The sequence below is a fragment of the Thermobia domestica genome, chromosome 16 (assembly GCF_964235325.1).
Source record: "Thermobia domestica chromosome 16, izTheDome1.hap1.1, whole genome shotgun sequence".
NCBI classification, from domain to species: Eukaryota; Metazoa; Arthropoda; class Insecta; order Zygentoma; family Lepismatidae; genus Thermobia; species Thermobia domestica.
In genome coordinates, this window is record NC_137469.1 from 122,617,220 (window position 1) to 122,633,703 (window position 16,484).

A 16,484-nucleotide genomic window follows, 5' to 3' on the forward strand; every position below is an offset into this window, starting at 1 on the left:
GGTATGTAGACAAAGAAACGTATGATTACATTATTTGGAGGTTTTGTAGTTAAGAAGGTGACGGAACACACCATTCGATCTAGAGAAGGGGAATCTATTATGACATATATTTATGACAAGCTAGATCTCATGCTTAGTTTCGATAAAGCCGTGCCTATACAGCAACAAATCAATTTTCTAATCGAAGGGTTATTGCCTCAGTACTTTAAAATTACATGTAATAAATCGTTTACGTCGGTTGATGTGTGAATTCTTATTGCAAGAAAAGTCAACGGAATTAATTGTGAATTATAAGACGCTTGTTAAAGCGAAGTCTAAAGAACAAATCTTTCAGTATAGCACACCGGAATTTATCGCAAAGATAGCTGATGTTTCGTTGCGCGATAATTCTCATGTTTCATTTCCTCTCGAAAAACAACAGCAGAGAAAAGAAAAGCTTGCAGTTTTAGAACATCATGATATCTTATCCGCTGGGAAAGAATATGGTAATCTACAGTCTGTAGATTCCATCCTGCTTCATCAATAGAAATGTAACTCTTCTTTTTGTACTTCTGAATGTAAGAGTGATATGAATAATAATATGCATAACAGAATGAGCTCTCCAACGAGTGCTTCTGTTATTGTCTGTAAGAATAGGCAGAACAGGCGAAAAGAGAATTATGTCTCACGCGAATAATAATATACACTGTCCAGACAAAACATTAGTATGCAACATGGCACAATTCAAGGATAACCATGAGAGTAATGTTTTAAGTAGAGATCATAGTTTAGAGAATAGAGGGGGGACCTGCTCTCAAGACTCACACTATTACTACGCCTATTGCTAGGAATAGGATTCTGCCTTGTATCAAAATTACTATTGGAAATAAAAAGTATAAAGCGTTGTTGGATTCTGGCAGCCAAATTTCTATCTGTACTAGGAAGCTTCCTCTTCCTAACACTAAACTTGTTAAAAGACGTACTATTATCCGTGGCATATCGGGTAAGGGACTTGAAACTAACACGTTAGCTGTGTTGAAGTTCAAAATTACGGCTATTCTTTTACACACACTTTTAGAGTTGTAGACAAATTTGCATCTTCTGTTTTGTTGGGGAATGATTGGTTGCTTCCTTAACATGTTACTATTAACCAAGACATTCACGTAGCTCACATAGTTTGGTCTGGGAAACCCACTGATTACGCGCTACCTGAAAGCCATGCTATAGCCACAGCTTCCGAACAAACAGGGAACTTAATACGAGCGTATTTCATAACGGCGAAATCTGTTACTTTACCACCAAAATCTAGTGTTCCAGTACCTGTTCGTAAGATTAATGATTTAGTGGGTGTTAAGAATATTTTGCAACCCAATGAAAAAATTTGTTCTAAAGCTGAAATTTTTGTGAATGAGTCTAGAGTGGATTCTGCCAACCGTCCTTAGTAGTCAACCCTACCGACAAAAAGTTGTGTTTAGAGAAAAATCTCCACTTAGGTGCTGGTATTGACATTAGGCCGGGTGCACATAACCCAAATGATACAGATGGTGCTCAAAATCATGCTTTAGTCAGTAAACAAGAAAACAGTAATTTTCCTGCTGGTTTTGACATCAAGCGATTGGACATTAACCCTCAACTTTTTGACGATCAGAAGCAAATGTTTTATTCTGTTATAGAGGAGTATAAGGATTGTTTTTCTTGGTCAGAGGACGAATTTGGAGTGGTTAAGCATTACGTACATGAAATGAGAATGCTAGATGACGTCCTAGTTCATACGAATCAGTTTCCAGTTCTCTTCCACTTAAGAGAAGAAGTTAAAAAACAGGTTGATACATTTTTTAAAACAAGGGGTAATTAGAAGGCGTGTATCTAGTTACAATTCTCCCATTCTTCTCGTGAAAAAGAAGGCTGGATCGTTCAGATTTATTTAGGACGGCAGAGGGATTAACCTCCATATAGGACCTGACAGCTATCCAGTACCATCGATAGAGGACATTATTTCGCGTTTTAGTAAGTGTCGCTACGTGTGCTGCACTGATTTATTCAGCGGTTTCTTCCAGGTGAGGATTGCTGAAGAATATCAACATGTCACTGCCTTTTCAATCCCAGGAATTGGTTTTTGTTGTTTCACAGCCCTCCCAAGGGTCTTATCACTCTGTCTTATCAATCCGTTAACATCTTAACGAGTAACTGTGACTTATGTCCGTCCGTTGTATAACAGATTATTTTTGCATTTTGTTGCAATAGATAGAGATATTGTCTCGAACAACTTCATTAATGGACCTAATTCGTTGACATTTTAATGATTAACGAGGATTTACGTCCTGCCTGTAGTCCACATGATAATTTTTAAGTGAAAGCGGATTTTGATTTTTTTGCTAGAGTGATTATGACGCTGAGTTGATTAATGGAGTCAAGTTGTTAACATACCAACGGCTAGCAATGACTTTAACAGTAGTTATTCATTTTTCATTTTCTACTATTGAAACAGAGGCAGTGTAAGTTACAGAGCTCGCCGTTAGATGTCAGCAAATATTCTCCAGCGGCAGACATCTACCACACAAAATTGAAATTTTAGTGCGTGATCCTTTTCATTGTCTACCAGAGTTTGTTTTGTATTTTTAAAATAAATTTTCGAATATAAATCGATTTGAATACTGAAACAATATTATATTCATTGTATAAAGATTGTAGATATTTAGTGAAATACAAACATGATATTTTCCCATATTCCAAGAGGTTAGAACGCGCTATGCTTCTTATAAATATAATATTAATAACTATGGTAGACCACTCACCTCTAGTTCAATCTTAGATCAGGGAGTTGGAGGTGAACAACAGTGTGTTTTTCTTACATAATTTCGTTTTCTCCACTGTTTACATTATTACAATTAAGTAATTCTAACCATCTTAGTACATCCTTTTTAAATGCCCATATTAGGATTTTAAACTAAATATTTCGTTTGATCTTTATCGTGTCTTATATTTTTTAAAGTGTAGTTCGAGTGCATTGACACAAACTTAAACAATCCTCAGGTGAAAATATTCACACTTCAGTGTGTTACACAAATCAAAAGGTAAGAAGAAACCAACCCATCCAAAATTTATGTGGGTGATTATGTCAGGACGTCAGGATGTCACGACATGGATGCTCAATTTCAGGACGCCAGGGAAGTGTCTATATTTGACTGAATTATTTTTAGTTAAAATTTTTTATTTACACTGTGATAAAAGGTTGTGCTGTCATAAAGTTAAAAATGCCGGTACTACAAGGATAAGTGGGGGTGCCTTAGCTCAGTTGGATACTCTTCTGACTTAATCCTTTCACTATGGAAGGCGACGGAAAGAAAATTTCCCTAACCTGCGAATGTCGATTATAGTCGACGTGTTAAAATTTGTCTGTATCTTGGTTTTGTCGATTGTAGTCGCCAAAGGTTTTCTGTGATTTCTATTGTTTATCGAAAACAATAGAACACACACAAAAAAAATTGAACGGTACAACTTTGGCGACTACACTCGACAAAGCCAAGATACGTACAAACAAATTTTAACACGTCGACTATAGTCGACATTCGCATGTTAAGGAAATTTTCTTTCTGTCAACAAAAGTCGACTTCCTCTGAGAAAGGGTTAAACGAAAGAGAAACGGGTTTAAACCCGGGTTCAAACGAAAATCTTGTGGGTGCCGGAGCACCCATGTAGTCGGCGCGCATGGAGCCACCTTCTAACCGCGAACACAAATCAGGCTTTTTACACAAACTATACTGTGCATGTCGGAAGTCTTATAGAATGAGTTTGTTTGTCCATTTGTCCGTCTGTTGACAAGTATCAGAGCACAAACGCTGGAAGAGAAAGGTAATGTTTTATTGTAATCGATTCAGCATTCCAAGGATAGGATTCATCTCTTCTGTTAACACTCTATTAAAACCGAGAGTAGTTCAATTTATTTATTTCCGGTTTCAATGTTTATTGCCCTAAAAAGAAAACGGTAACATACAGCAAGTAGCATTTTCTTCCAAACGATTAAGTGTCCCAAAACAATATATTGTACCTATTTACAATACTCTATCAAAATCGGAAGGGGTCCAAATTTATTATTACTTCCGATTTCAATATCAGTTTCAATGTTTATCGGCATAAAACGAAAACGGTAACAGAGAGCAAGTAGCATTTTCTTGTAAACGATTAAATGTCTCAAAGCAATGTATTGTAACTACTTAAAAAACTCTAGCAAAATCGGATGTTGTTCAAATTTATTATTACTTCCGATTTCAATATCAGTTTCAATGTTTATCAACATAAAACAAAAACGGTAACAGAGAGCAAGTAGCATTTTCGTGCAAACGATTAAGTATCTCAAAGCAATACATTGTAACTGTTTACAATACTCTAGCAAAATCGGAAGTTGTTCAAATTTATTATTACTTCCGATTTCAATATCATTTCAATGTTTATCGGCATAAAACGAAAACGGTAACAGACATGAAGTAGCATTATGTTGCAAACGATTTAGTATCTCAAAGCAATATATTGTAACTGTTTACAATACTCTAGCGAAATCGGAAGTTGTTCAAATTTATTATTACTTCCGATTTCAATATCAGTTTCAATGTTTATCGACATAAAACGAAGACGGTAACAGAGAGCAAGCAACATTTTCTTGCAAACGATTAAGTATCTCAAAGCAATATATTGAAACTGTTTACAATACTCTAGCAAAATCGGATGTTATTCAAATTTATTATTACTTCCGATTTCAATATCAGTTTCAATGTTTATCGACATATAACGAAAACGATAACAGATTTTGTTGCAAACGATTAAGTGTCTCAAAGCAATACATTGTAACTGTTTACAATACTTCAGCAAAATCGGAAGTTGTTCAAATTTATTATTCCTTCCGATTTCAATATCAGTTTCAATGTTTATCGACAGAAAACGAAAACGGTAACAGACAGCAAGTAGCATTTTCTTGCAAACGATTAATTGTCTCAAAGCAATATATGGTAATTGTTTACAATACTCTAGCAAAATCGGATGTTATTCAAATTTATTATTACTTCTGCTTTCAATATCAGTTACAATGTTTGTCGACATAAAACGAAAACGGTAACAGACAGGAAGTAGAATCATCTTGCAAAAGATTAAGTATCTCAAAGCATTATATTGTAACTGTTTACAATACTCTAGCAAAATCGGACGTTATTCAAATTTATTATTACTTCCGATTTCAATATCAATTTCAATGTTTATCGATTTAAAACGAAAACGGTAACACACAGCAAGTAGCATTATGTTGCAAACGATTAAGTATCTCAAAGCAATATATTGTAACTGTTTACAATACTCTAGCAAAATCGGATGTTGTTCAAATTTATTATTACTTCCGATTTCAATATCAGTTTCAATGTTTATCGATTTAAAACGAAAACGGTAACAGACAGCAAGTAGTATGTTTTTGCAAACGATTAAGTATCTCAAAGCAATATATTGTAACTGTTTACAATACTCTAGCAAAATCGGATGTTATTCACATTTATTATTCCTTCCTATTTCAATATCAGTTTCAATGTTTATCGACATAAAACGAAAACGGTAACCGACAACAAGTAGTATTTTCGTGCAAACGATTAAGTATCTCAAAGCAATATATTGAAACAGTTTACAATATTCTAGCAAAATCGGATGTTGTTCAAATTTATTATTACTTCCGATTTCAATATCAGTTTCAATGTTTATCGACATAAAAGGAAAGTGGTAACAGACAGCAAGTAGTATTTTCTTGCAAACGATTAAGTATCTCAAAGCAATATATTGAAACAGTTTAAAATACTCTAGCAAAATCGGATGTTGTTCAAATTTATTAATACTTCCGATTTCAATATCAGTTTCAATGTTTGTCGACATAAAACGAAAACGGTAACAGACAGCAAGTAGCATTATCTTGCAAACGATTAAGTATCTCAAAGCAATATATTGTAACTGTTTACAATACTCTAGCAAAATCGGATGTTGTTCAAATTTATTATTCCTTCCGATTTCAATATAAGTTTCAATGTTTATCGACATAAAAGAAAAGCGGTAACAGACAGCAAGTAGTATGTTTTTGCAAACGATTAAGTATCTCAGAGCAATATATTATAACTGTTTACAATACTCTAGCGAAATCGGATGTTGTTCAAATTTATTATTCCTTCCGATTTCAATATCAGTTTCAATGTTTATCGACATAAAACGAAAACGGTAACAGACAGCAAGTAGTATGTTTTTGCAAACGATTAAGTATCTCAGAACAATATATTGTAACTGTTTACAATACTCTAGCAAAATCGGATGTTGTTCAAATTTATTATTCCTTCCGATTTCAATATAAGTTTCAATGTTTATCGACATAAAAGGAAAACGGTAACAGACAGCAAGTAGTATGTTTTTGCAAACGATTAAGTACCTCAGAGCAATATATTGTAATTGTTTACAATACTCTAGCAAAATCGGATGTTCTTCAAATTTATTATTACTTCTGATTTCAATATCAGTTTCAATGTTTGTCAACATAAAACGAAAACGGTAACAGACAGGAAGTAGCATCATCTTGCAAAGGATTAAGTATCTCAAAGCATTATATTGTAACTGTTTACAATACTCTAGCAAAATCGGATGTTTTTCAAATTTATTAATACTTCCGATTTCAATATCAGTTTCAATGTTTATCGACATAAAACGAAAACGGTAACAGACAGCAAGTAGTATATTCTTGCAAACGATTAAGTATCTCAAAGCAATATATTGAAACATTTTACAATACTCTAGCAAAATCGGATGTTGTTCAAATTTATTATTACTTCCGATTTCAATATCAGTTTCAATGTTTATCGACATATAACGAAAACGATAACAGATTTTGTTGCAAACGATTAAGTGTCTCAAAGCAATATATTGTAACTGTTTACAATACTCTAGCTAAATCGGATGTTATTCACATTTATTATTACTTCCGATTTCAATATCAGTTTCAATGTTTGTCGACATAAAATGAAAACGGTAACAGACAGCAAGTAGCATTATGTTGCAAACGATTAATTATCTCAAAGCAATATATTGTAACTGTTTACAATATAGCAAAATCGGATGTTGTTCAAATTTATTATTACTTCCGATTTCAATATCAGTTGCAATGTTTATCAGCATAAAACGAAAACGGTAACAGACAGTAAATAGCATTTTCTTGCAAACGATTAAATATCTCAAAGTAATATATTATAACTGTTTACAATACTGTAGCAAAATCGGAAGTTGTTCAAATTTATTATAACTTCCGATTTCAATATCAGTTTCAATGTTTATCGACATAAAACGAAAACGGTAACAGACATGAAGTAGTATTTTCTTGCAAACGATTAAGTGTCTGAGTGCAATGTATTGTAATTATTTACAATATTCTAATAAGTATTGTAGAATACTCAAAATCGGAAGTGTTCAAACGAATTATTACTTCCGATTTCAATATCAGTTTATCGCCATAGAATGGAAACGATAACATGTAACGAGAAGCTGTTTTTTGTAAACGATTTTGCGTCTCAAGGCTAAATATCGTAGCTATCCATAAAATGCTCTCGAAACCGAAAGTGTTCAAATTTATCGTTCCCGTTTTAGTAGTGATATCCGTAGACTAAAAACGGTAAACGCTATCAAGATGCGGATTTTTGCAGTAGATTCAGCGTCCCATGAATAAGTTTCATCTTCGCCTGGAAAAAACAATGTTTGGGTAATATTTATCTCTTTGCTGTTGAAAATTTATGTTGAAGATAATATAAGTAGTTCTTAAGCGTTCCTGGAAGTTTGATTTTCCTCTAAATTTAACTGATATAATTCCTCACGTTTTGTGATGATGTAACTTTCTTATTTTTAACCGAATTCAGCCCCAAGCCAATGGAGCACCGATCACGAGCGTAACCATGGATCGTCTTAGCGAGGAGCTGAAAACCATGATTGATTTGGTTGTCATAACCGATTCTATTTATTGTACATTTGTGTGATGTAATAACATTTTCGTTTTACACTAGAAATCGACATGACGTGACGTAGATAGTGGGAAAGTTAAATTTCCTGAGCGTATAAATTGAGGATTTTAATTCACGGTGAATACAAGAAAAGAAAAGGAACTTTAAAAAAAATGTGAAAGGTGTGCAAACTTTACACGTAAGTAGTAAAAACTTGTTGGGTAGTACTAATTTTACTTATTCTGTTATCTTCTATATTTCGATTTATTGTATGACAATTAAAATTTATGAGAATACACTTACATAGTACCACTATTAACACAGCATGTTTCGTTGTGTTATGACTTCTTTAAAATCGTGATTGCATACCAGGATAAAGTAATATACAGTAATTTAGTATCAATTTTCCTGAATACTATTTGTTAGGGAAAGTTTACTAGAAGATTTCTGAATATTAAAAGTTTTTATGTCTAATATATTCCTTTGCTTTTCACAGATGTTTTAACTTTCAACTTGTTTGGACTTCCGTATGTTGGTGCTGACATTTGTGGATTTAATGATGACACTACAGAAGAACTTTGTCTACGATGGATGCAATTGGGGTCTTTCTATCCATTCTCTAGAAACCATAATTCCCTTGGTCGCGTAGCCCAGGATCCATGTCAGTGGCCAGACACCGTTGGATTTGCTAGTGCAGAATCTCTAACCGCTCGTTACACCCTTTTGCCTTATTTGTATACGCAATTTTATTATGCCAACACAGAGGGCAACACTGTCTTCCGATCACTCATACATGAGTAAGTAACTATATAATCAAGTGTATAAGTTATGTTAAGATCATTTTTAATGTTCTTATATAAGATATATAAAATAAGGTATGGCGTCATATAAGATAAGTCGTCTACCTTTTAAAAATGGCCCGTGTTCGATTCCCCGCTAGGGGCAGGATATATTTTCTTCTTCTATCCGCATTTGTGAGGTATTATCCAACATTTTCGATAATTTAAATGTTCCTCCAAAACCGGTAGCAGTATGAACTCACGTCAGTAGTTGCCTCTTGGCGTGTATTTTAACCAGCAGTTTGCCAAGTTGCACTGTGTTCTGCTACGTATGCGAATTTCGAAATTGCTGACGCGAAGAGCAAATGATCTGCATTAAGTTTTATTCCAATCAAAAGTGTCATGTGACGAGGGTAGGGGCAATTCCCCCCACTCCTGAATTTGAAAAATACATATCCTTTAATCAATTGTAAAGTACTAATAAAAAACTTGAAAACCTTATGAGTGTAGAATCTCGCCTCCCTCTAGTAAAAACTGAAGTGAAATTTCTGAAAAAGCGTTTCTTAAGCAAAGTTTTAGCAACTCAAAAATATTTAAATGGTTTAAACGTTTGAAGATAGCCAGAAGTCTGTGGGAAATGACAAACATTTGAGTTGACTGTAGGGTGACCAGTTTACTGACTTAAAAAAAAGGACGTTTGTCAAAAATAACTTGGACAAAATAATATACACCAATAGTAATTACCGTATAATGAAAATAGCTTTCTTGTGAACTTAGTTCATCACTTATGATCGTTTCAAGTTGATGAGGTGGTTTTAGGAAGTAATATTACACACTATCATACGGTGAAAGAATTAAGAATTTATATATAATGTAGACAGACCTTCTGAAAGCTTTAAGAAATATTTATAAATTTTATATTCCTTTCTTGAACCTGGCATTATGAACAATAATGATTGTTTGAACGCTAAGAGTGTGTACAAAACTTTATTTAAGTACAAAATATGGTAGATCTATAGATACTATATTATTGCTGTAATAAACTTAAGACGCTACACTAATTCACCAATCATGTATTTTCTTCACCAAACACTTGGCTTCTCAGTTATTTCTTCCTTGCTTCAATCAGGAAATCTCTTGGATAAAGCTTCAGAAATATATATATATATATATATATATATATATATATATATATATATATATATATATACGTTTCTGCACTTGTATTTTTTGTAACACTTCGCAATTCCATTAAATGCAAAAACAATGTTGATTCAAAGTTCTAAAGCCTACGCTGTTTACTTTTGATGAACATAATGTTACTAGGTAAAAGTTAAAAATGCTCTTACGTTTTCCCTACATTACTAAATACTTCAGTTCAGCTTGGCCTTTCATGTCAATAAGCACAATAAATTTCTTAAACTTATTTTTATAAGATAAGATTGGAATTTTGTTATTATTGTAAAAACTCAGGTGAACATTTCTTTCTCATGATACTTTGTATGAATATTATGGTTCACAACGGAACCTGAAGAAAAGCGGACATTTGAGTATTTTCTATAAAATCTCCCCGGACGCCTTCTTAAAGTCTGAAAAAGAGTACATGTTCGGGTAAAAGAGGACGTCTGGCCACCCTAGTTGACTGTCATCTTACCCAACTACGCAAATGAATGCGAAAATGTGTGAAGAAACCCCGGACAACAAAATGTAAGAACTCGACAAGACGATGTTTGTAATAGTTGAATTAGGCTATCATACTAGACATGTCAGCGCATTCTAGTGCATGAACTGAACTTGCAGTAAAATTTGTTCATCATCTTCTGAAGGACCTACCACCCAAGCGCTTTGCAATTTTTACCTCTTCGCTAAAATGAAATACCAGTTGAAATGGCGGGGCTTTAATTCCATTGAAGTCGCCACAAAAATTCTTACATACGCTGCAGTCAGTGAAGAAATTGGTGGAAATGTCACACACAATCGATTCCTTGTTTTAGGTTCTAAATAATATCCTGATAAGTTAGGCAGCTACAAACCTATTTCGTAATCATTCACATCATACCAATAACTAGTATTAAACTTATTTGTCAAAAATAAAAGCTGAAGGGGATTAAAGAATGCCATCAAATTGGAACACATTTTATTATGTTCGTGTGTTTTGATTCCGTTTCTCCATTTTATTCAACCCAAAAAAGTTATTTTCTCCTTTATGGATCAAAAGATCCAATATATTTAAATTAAAAAAAATCTTGTAGGCCTTATATCTGGAGAACTATATACAGTATAGCCAATCTCAAACTATCACTTAACTCTGCTTATTTCGTAGAAAATACGAAAACTCGATTCAAGGGCCGTTCAAAAATTTTCTGGCCCCCGATCCCAAAGCTAATTGTTGGAGAAAATTTCAATCTTTTGATGCATTTTTGATCATTCCTATTATTCTTGGTCAAGATCGCAATCTTTTGGCCTAATTTTTGATCATTCCTAAGATTCTTGTTAGTGAATTTTATGAATCATTTTCCTCAATGCCTTTTTTTGGTCTTGTTTACGATTAAGCCTTCATCCAATATTCTACAACGAATACTTGTTGAAGGTAAAGTTCCTCCTAACTTTTCCTTTAAAGACATTGCATACAGTTCGTCGATCCAGTACTAAGCCGCAGTGCCATTTATTAAAGTAACGCTTGATTAATAGACATTGTGTGTAACAAAATTTTAGAGCTCTATTAGTGCGGAAATAGATGAAAATATGTTTGCAAGATTTGAAACTAACAAATACAAAAATAAACTTAATAAAACATTGTAAAATAGTATATACTGTTCTTTGTGAAATGTTTATACGTTTTTCACAATTATAGGGATTTAAAATGATTATACGTTGTGTAATACTATTATTTTGCAGATATCCTCAGGATCGAAACTTATTGGACATTCATGAGGAATTTCTGTGGGGTTCCGATATTTTGTTTGCTCCCATTTTGTATGAAGGGACCACAGATGTTAATGTCACTCTTCCTGAAGGGATCTGGTATGACGAATACACGGTAAGTTTTGAAAATCCCGTAATTCCAGTACAAATACGAGGGCTGCCGAAAAAAGTTTCTGCAAACTGTTACTAATAGTGATGCTAGCGTTCTGTTATTATAATACTCATAGAAATAGTCCTTTGTATGTTTAAATTATTTTTAATCGCTTAAACCTATTCGTTTGTTTCTTCACAGCAATTAAAAGAAGTAAAAAATTTGTGTAATATTTGTCATTGAAGAGAATACAAATGTTATAATAAAATGGTCATATTTTGTAGTTCCTTAGGGTTAGAGATATTTTAGGAAGATTAAATTTAGTATTTAAAATTCTTATTCAATACAAGTGACCATGTGTTACGGCGTTTCTAGAAATTCCACTTTTAACGGGAGAAGGTAGCGATTTCTAATTCTTTTCACAACATATTTACTAATGATTTCGAGGTTGTCTTGTCGGGCTAATAATCATGGGAAAACGGGTGAACCATTTAAAATGCATTTTTGAACATCGTTGGCACTAGGGTCGACATAGGTTTTTATGATTTCACTTTGATTGAAATGCGTATCTTGAGAGAGAAAAAGGGTTTTAAATTTTTCGCCAACAATAATGTAATACACGTATTTCTCCTGTGCGAAGAACAAGTATTTCGTCTAGTAATTTATAAGAAGGAAATAATGTTATTTACGTGTAACCAAGATCAAGACAATTTTAATTCTCAGTAAGCATTTCTCATTCCTTGATAGTGGTTTAATGTTTAATAATCTTTTGAAATTCAGGGAGTAGCTGTCGAAGGAGGCCAGGGAGCATTTACAGTCACAGCTGAAGATTTAGGTACTCCACCTATGTACATTCGAGGTGGCTCAATAATTCCTTTACAGGAACCAGCACTAAATACTCAAGCCAGGTAATTATAATAATTTGTTTTGGAGCAAAACATCTAAATAAAATGTTATATAAAAATGTATAACAATATGTTAAACAAATAATTGTATGATCTTATATATACAGTATATGGGCGAAACTAATATCAAAATAAGTTCTCAAGTGGTTATATTGTTAGGATACTCGAATTAGACGTAGAATTTGATTTTTGTTGTGAGGTGGCGTCATTAGGATCTAACTTTAAGTTCTACGTTACCTCCTCATACAGCCTCTTTCCAAAACGGGAACATAAAACTGGCTTCAGTCGATAAACTGACTGGAAAAAATTCATGTTTTAGACAAAGTATATATTAATTATGTCCGTACCTCAAACATCGTAACTAATGAATATTAAATGTATTTCACAGAGAGACATAACTTTCTCGATTTAAGGAGCATTTTTGTAAATTCACGACATATTTTCCTGGAAAACCTTTCTTGATTTCAAACTTTATTACCTTGATTAGAAAGTATATATTATTCTTGTATACATTCTGACATAGACTTCTAAGTTTAGACTGGTTTTCCTTTGATCCCCAATATTACAGAAACCCTGTTTTTGTCGTAACTCTTTGTGGATGCTTCCTTGTGTAATCTATATTTACTACCGCTCGCCATTTCCTTGCGTGATAGTTGTAATTAAGTATTAAGAAAACATATTTCTGAATCATAATGAAAATTTCGAGAAAAGAAACTTTATAGCATAATATATAGTGTATAGCTTTGTACTCTAATTTCCTTCCATAATTCATCAGTTCGTTGTCGAAACAATAATTCTGTCTTAGAACCATATCTGAGAGAGATAATAATTTGGACGACTTTAGTTTTCAATTATGAAATCAGATTATTTAATATTTTGTTTTTAGTTCATGTTTTCCTAAAACAACATAGTTTCATATATAATATGCTCATAATACACTAACATGAACAATAGTGTTTCCATATTCTGCAAATGAACTTTGAAATTCGTCTTCAAGAATTGCAGGTGTTACTGAAAGTCGTGAAAAATATGAAAAGGGCCTGTGACACATCCATAAGGTGCCTGGGCCACAACAACCGATTTTGATGAAACTTGGCACACTAATAGGACACCTTGCAAAACTAATATAACTGAGAGGAGTTTGTCGAAAAAGCTATAGTTTCTGAGATACAGTCGATTCATTAAAGATGACATTTATCGTGATATCTCGGGAACGGTTCCACCGAGATCAAGCAAACTTTGCAAGCCATAGTAGATGCATGACAGCTTTCAAAAGAATTGTTTGCACCTGCGCAGAACTGCGCATAATGCGCAAATAATAGTGCGCATGTGTATATCTCGAAAACGTGAAGAATGCGATATATTTTTCTCTTGCTTAGTTTGAACTACATGACAAGTATAGCATAATGCAAGAAAAACACTAGACTCAAAGGTGATCGTTTTCAAGCAACTGAGGTGAGAATGTGTTGGGGGTGGTCTGCCCCCGGATACCACCCTCTAGTTACGGCACTCTGTCTTGCTTCTTAGTCATACATTTCCATTACACCTATGTAAAAGTCATATAGTTAACGTTAATAGTCGCCATATTGAGGTAGTGATATAAAGTACTGTAAGTCATGAATAGTAGTAATGGCGTGACCTGAGGACACTTTTTGGCCCCTGGGTCCCTGCCTCAGGACCCATGGTCCCTGGCCCGGGGTCAATGACCTAGGGGTACATAGGACCACCCCCTCTAAATTTTGGCAGGGGTACCATGGCCCACCCCCTAAATTTTGGCAGGGGTACATAGGACCACCCACCTTAAATTTTGGAAATTGCCAAATCTAAAAATTTGGTGTGGTAGCCTAGGACCATAGTATGTACCTCTATCAGTATTGGGTGTCTATGTCGTTCCCTTTCATGGGTAAAAAATTGCCAAAAAGTCAAATTTCGGGGGTTTTTGACCTAATTTATCCTCTTTGATGAGGTATTATTATCCTATATAGTTATATGGGCGTATACAGGGGTCCATTACTTTTCATAAGACATGGGTATATTAATGCACCCCTTGAAAAATTTGGGAGAGGTACCTTGGCCCACCCCTTAAATTTTGGAAATTGACCAATTTAAACATTTGGTATTATAGTACAGGACACTGATATGTATTATGATAAATTTGGGTGGTCCACCTCGTTCCTTTCTAGGGGTACAAAATTGCCAAAATATAAACGTAAGCAATACGTAGTACCACGTGTTTGGTTTTTGGTCGATTTTATCCCCTTTGATGAGGTGTTATTATCCTATATAGTTATATGGTCATGTATAGGGGTCCATTACCTTTCCTAAGATATGGGTATATTTGTGCACTCCTTTAAAAATTTGGGAGGGGTACTTTGGCCCACCCCTTAAATTTTGGAAATTGCCCAATTTAAACATTTGGTATTATAGTACCGGACCCTAACATGTATTATGATAAATTTGGGTGGTCCACCTCGTTCCCTTTTAGGGGTACAAAATTGTCAAAATATAAACGTAAGCAATACGTTGTACCACGTGTTTGGTCTTTTGGCCCAATTTATCCTCTTGGATGAGGTTGTATTACCTTATATGGTTATATGGTTATGTATAGGGATCTATTCCCTATCATAAGACAGGTACATTTGTGCACTCCTTTAAAAATTTGGGAGGGGTACTTTGGTCCACCACTTAAATTTTAGAAATTGCTCATTTTATATATTTGGTATTATAGTACTGGACCCTAACATGTATTATGATAAATTTGGGTGGTCCACCTCGTTCCCTTTTAGGGGTACGAAATTGCCAAAATATAAACGTAAGCAATACGTTGTACCACGTGTTTGGTTTTGACCTAAGTTATCCCCTTGGATGAGGTCCTATTACCTTATATGGTTATATGGTTATGTATAGGGGTTTATTCCCTATCATAAGACATAGGTACATTTGTGCACTCCTTTTAAAATTTGTGAGGGGTACCTTGGCCCACCCCTTAAATTTTAGAAATTGCTCATTTTATATATTTGGTATTATAGTACTGGACCCTAACATGTATTATGATAAATTTGGGTGGTTCACCTCGTTCCCTTTTAGGGGTACGAAATTGCCAAATTTTAGTACAACCACGTGTTTGTTTTGGCTCAATTTATCCCCTTGGATGAGGTCCTATTACCTTATATGATTATATGGTTATGTATATTGGTCCATTCCCTATTATAAGACATGGGTATATTGATGCACCCTTTAAAAATTTGGGAGGGGTACCTTGGCCCACCTCTTTATTTTGGAAATTTCCCAATTTAAACATTTGGTATAATAGTATAAGACCCTAATATATATATATTACTATAAATTTGGGTGGTCCATCTCGTTCCCTTTCATGGGTACGAAATTGCCAAATTTTAGTACAACCACGTGTTTCGTTTTTGACCTAATTTATTCACTTGGATGAGGTCCTATTACCTAATATGATTATATGGTCATGTATAGGGGTCCATTTTCTATCATAAGACATAGGTACATTGATGCACCCCGGGAGGGGTACCATAGCCAATCCCTTAAAATTTTGCATTTTTTCAATTTAAGCATTCGCTATCATAGTACATGACCTCAATATGTATCATGATAAATTTGGGTGGTCCACCTTGTTCCCTTTCATGGGTAAAAAAATTGCCAAAATATAAACATAAGCAATATGTTGTATCACGTGTTTGGTTTTTGGCCCAATTTATCCCGTTTGATGCGGTCTTATTACCGTATATGGTCATATGGTCATGTATATAGGTTCATTTCCTATCATAAGACATGAGTACAT

The 16,484-nt window shown here is 34.0% G+C and overlaps 1 protein-coding gene across 1 annotated transcript in view; it reads left to right on the forward strand.

Annotated features, from left to right (window-relative positions):
- LOC145673387 (lysosomal alpha-glucosidase-like) overlaps positions 1–16,484 on the forward strand; it is a 137,222-nt gene that overhangs the window by 109,369 nt on the left and 11,369 nt on the right. Inside the window, exons 17-19 of the mRNA XM_081743045.1 lie at positions 8,473–8,773; positions 11,654–11,795; positions 12,552–12,679. Coding sequence (XP_081599171.1) covers positions 8,473–8,773; positions 11,654–11,795; positions 12,552–12,679 — 571 coding nt within the window. The remainder of the gene's footprint in view (positions 1–8,472; positions 8,774–11,653; positions 11,796–12,551; positions 12,680–16,484) is intronic.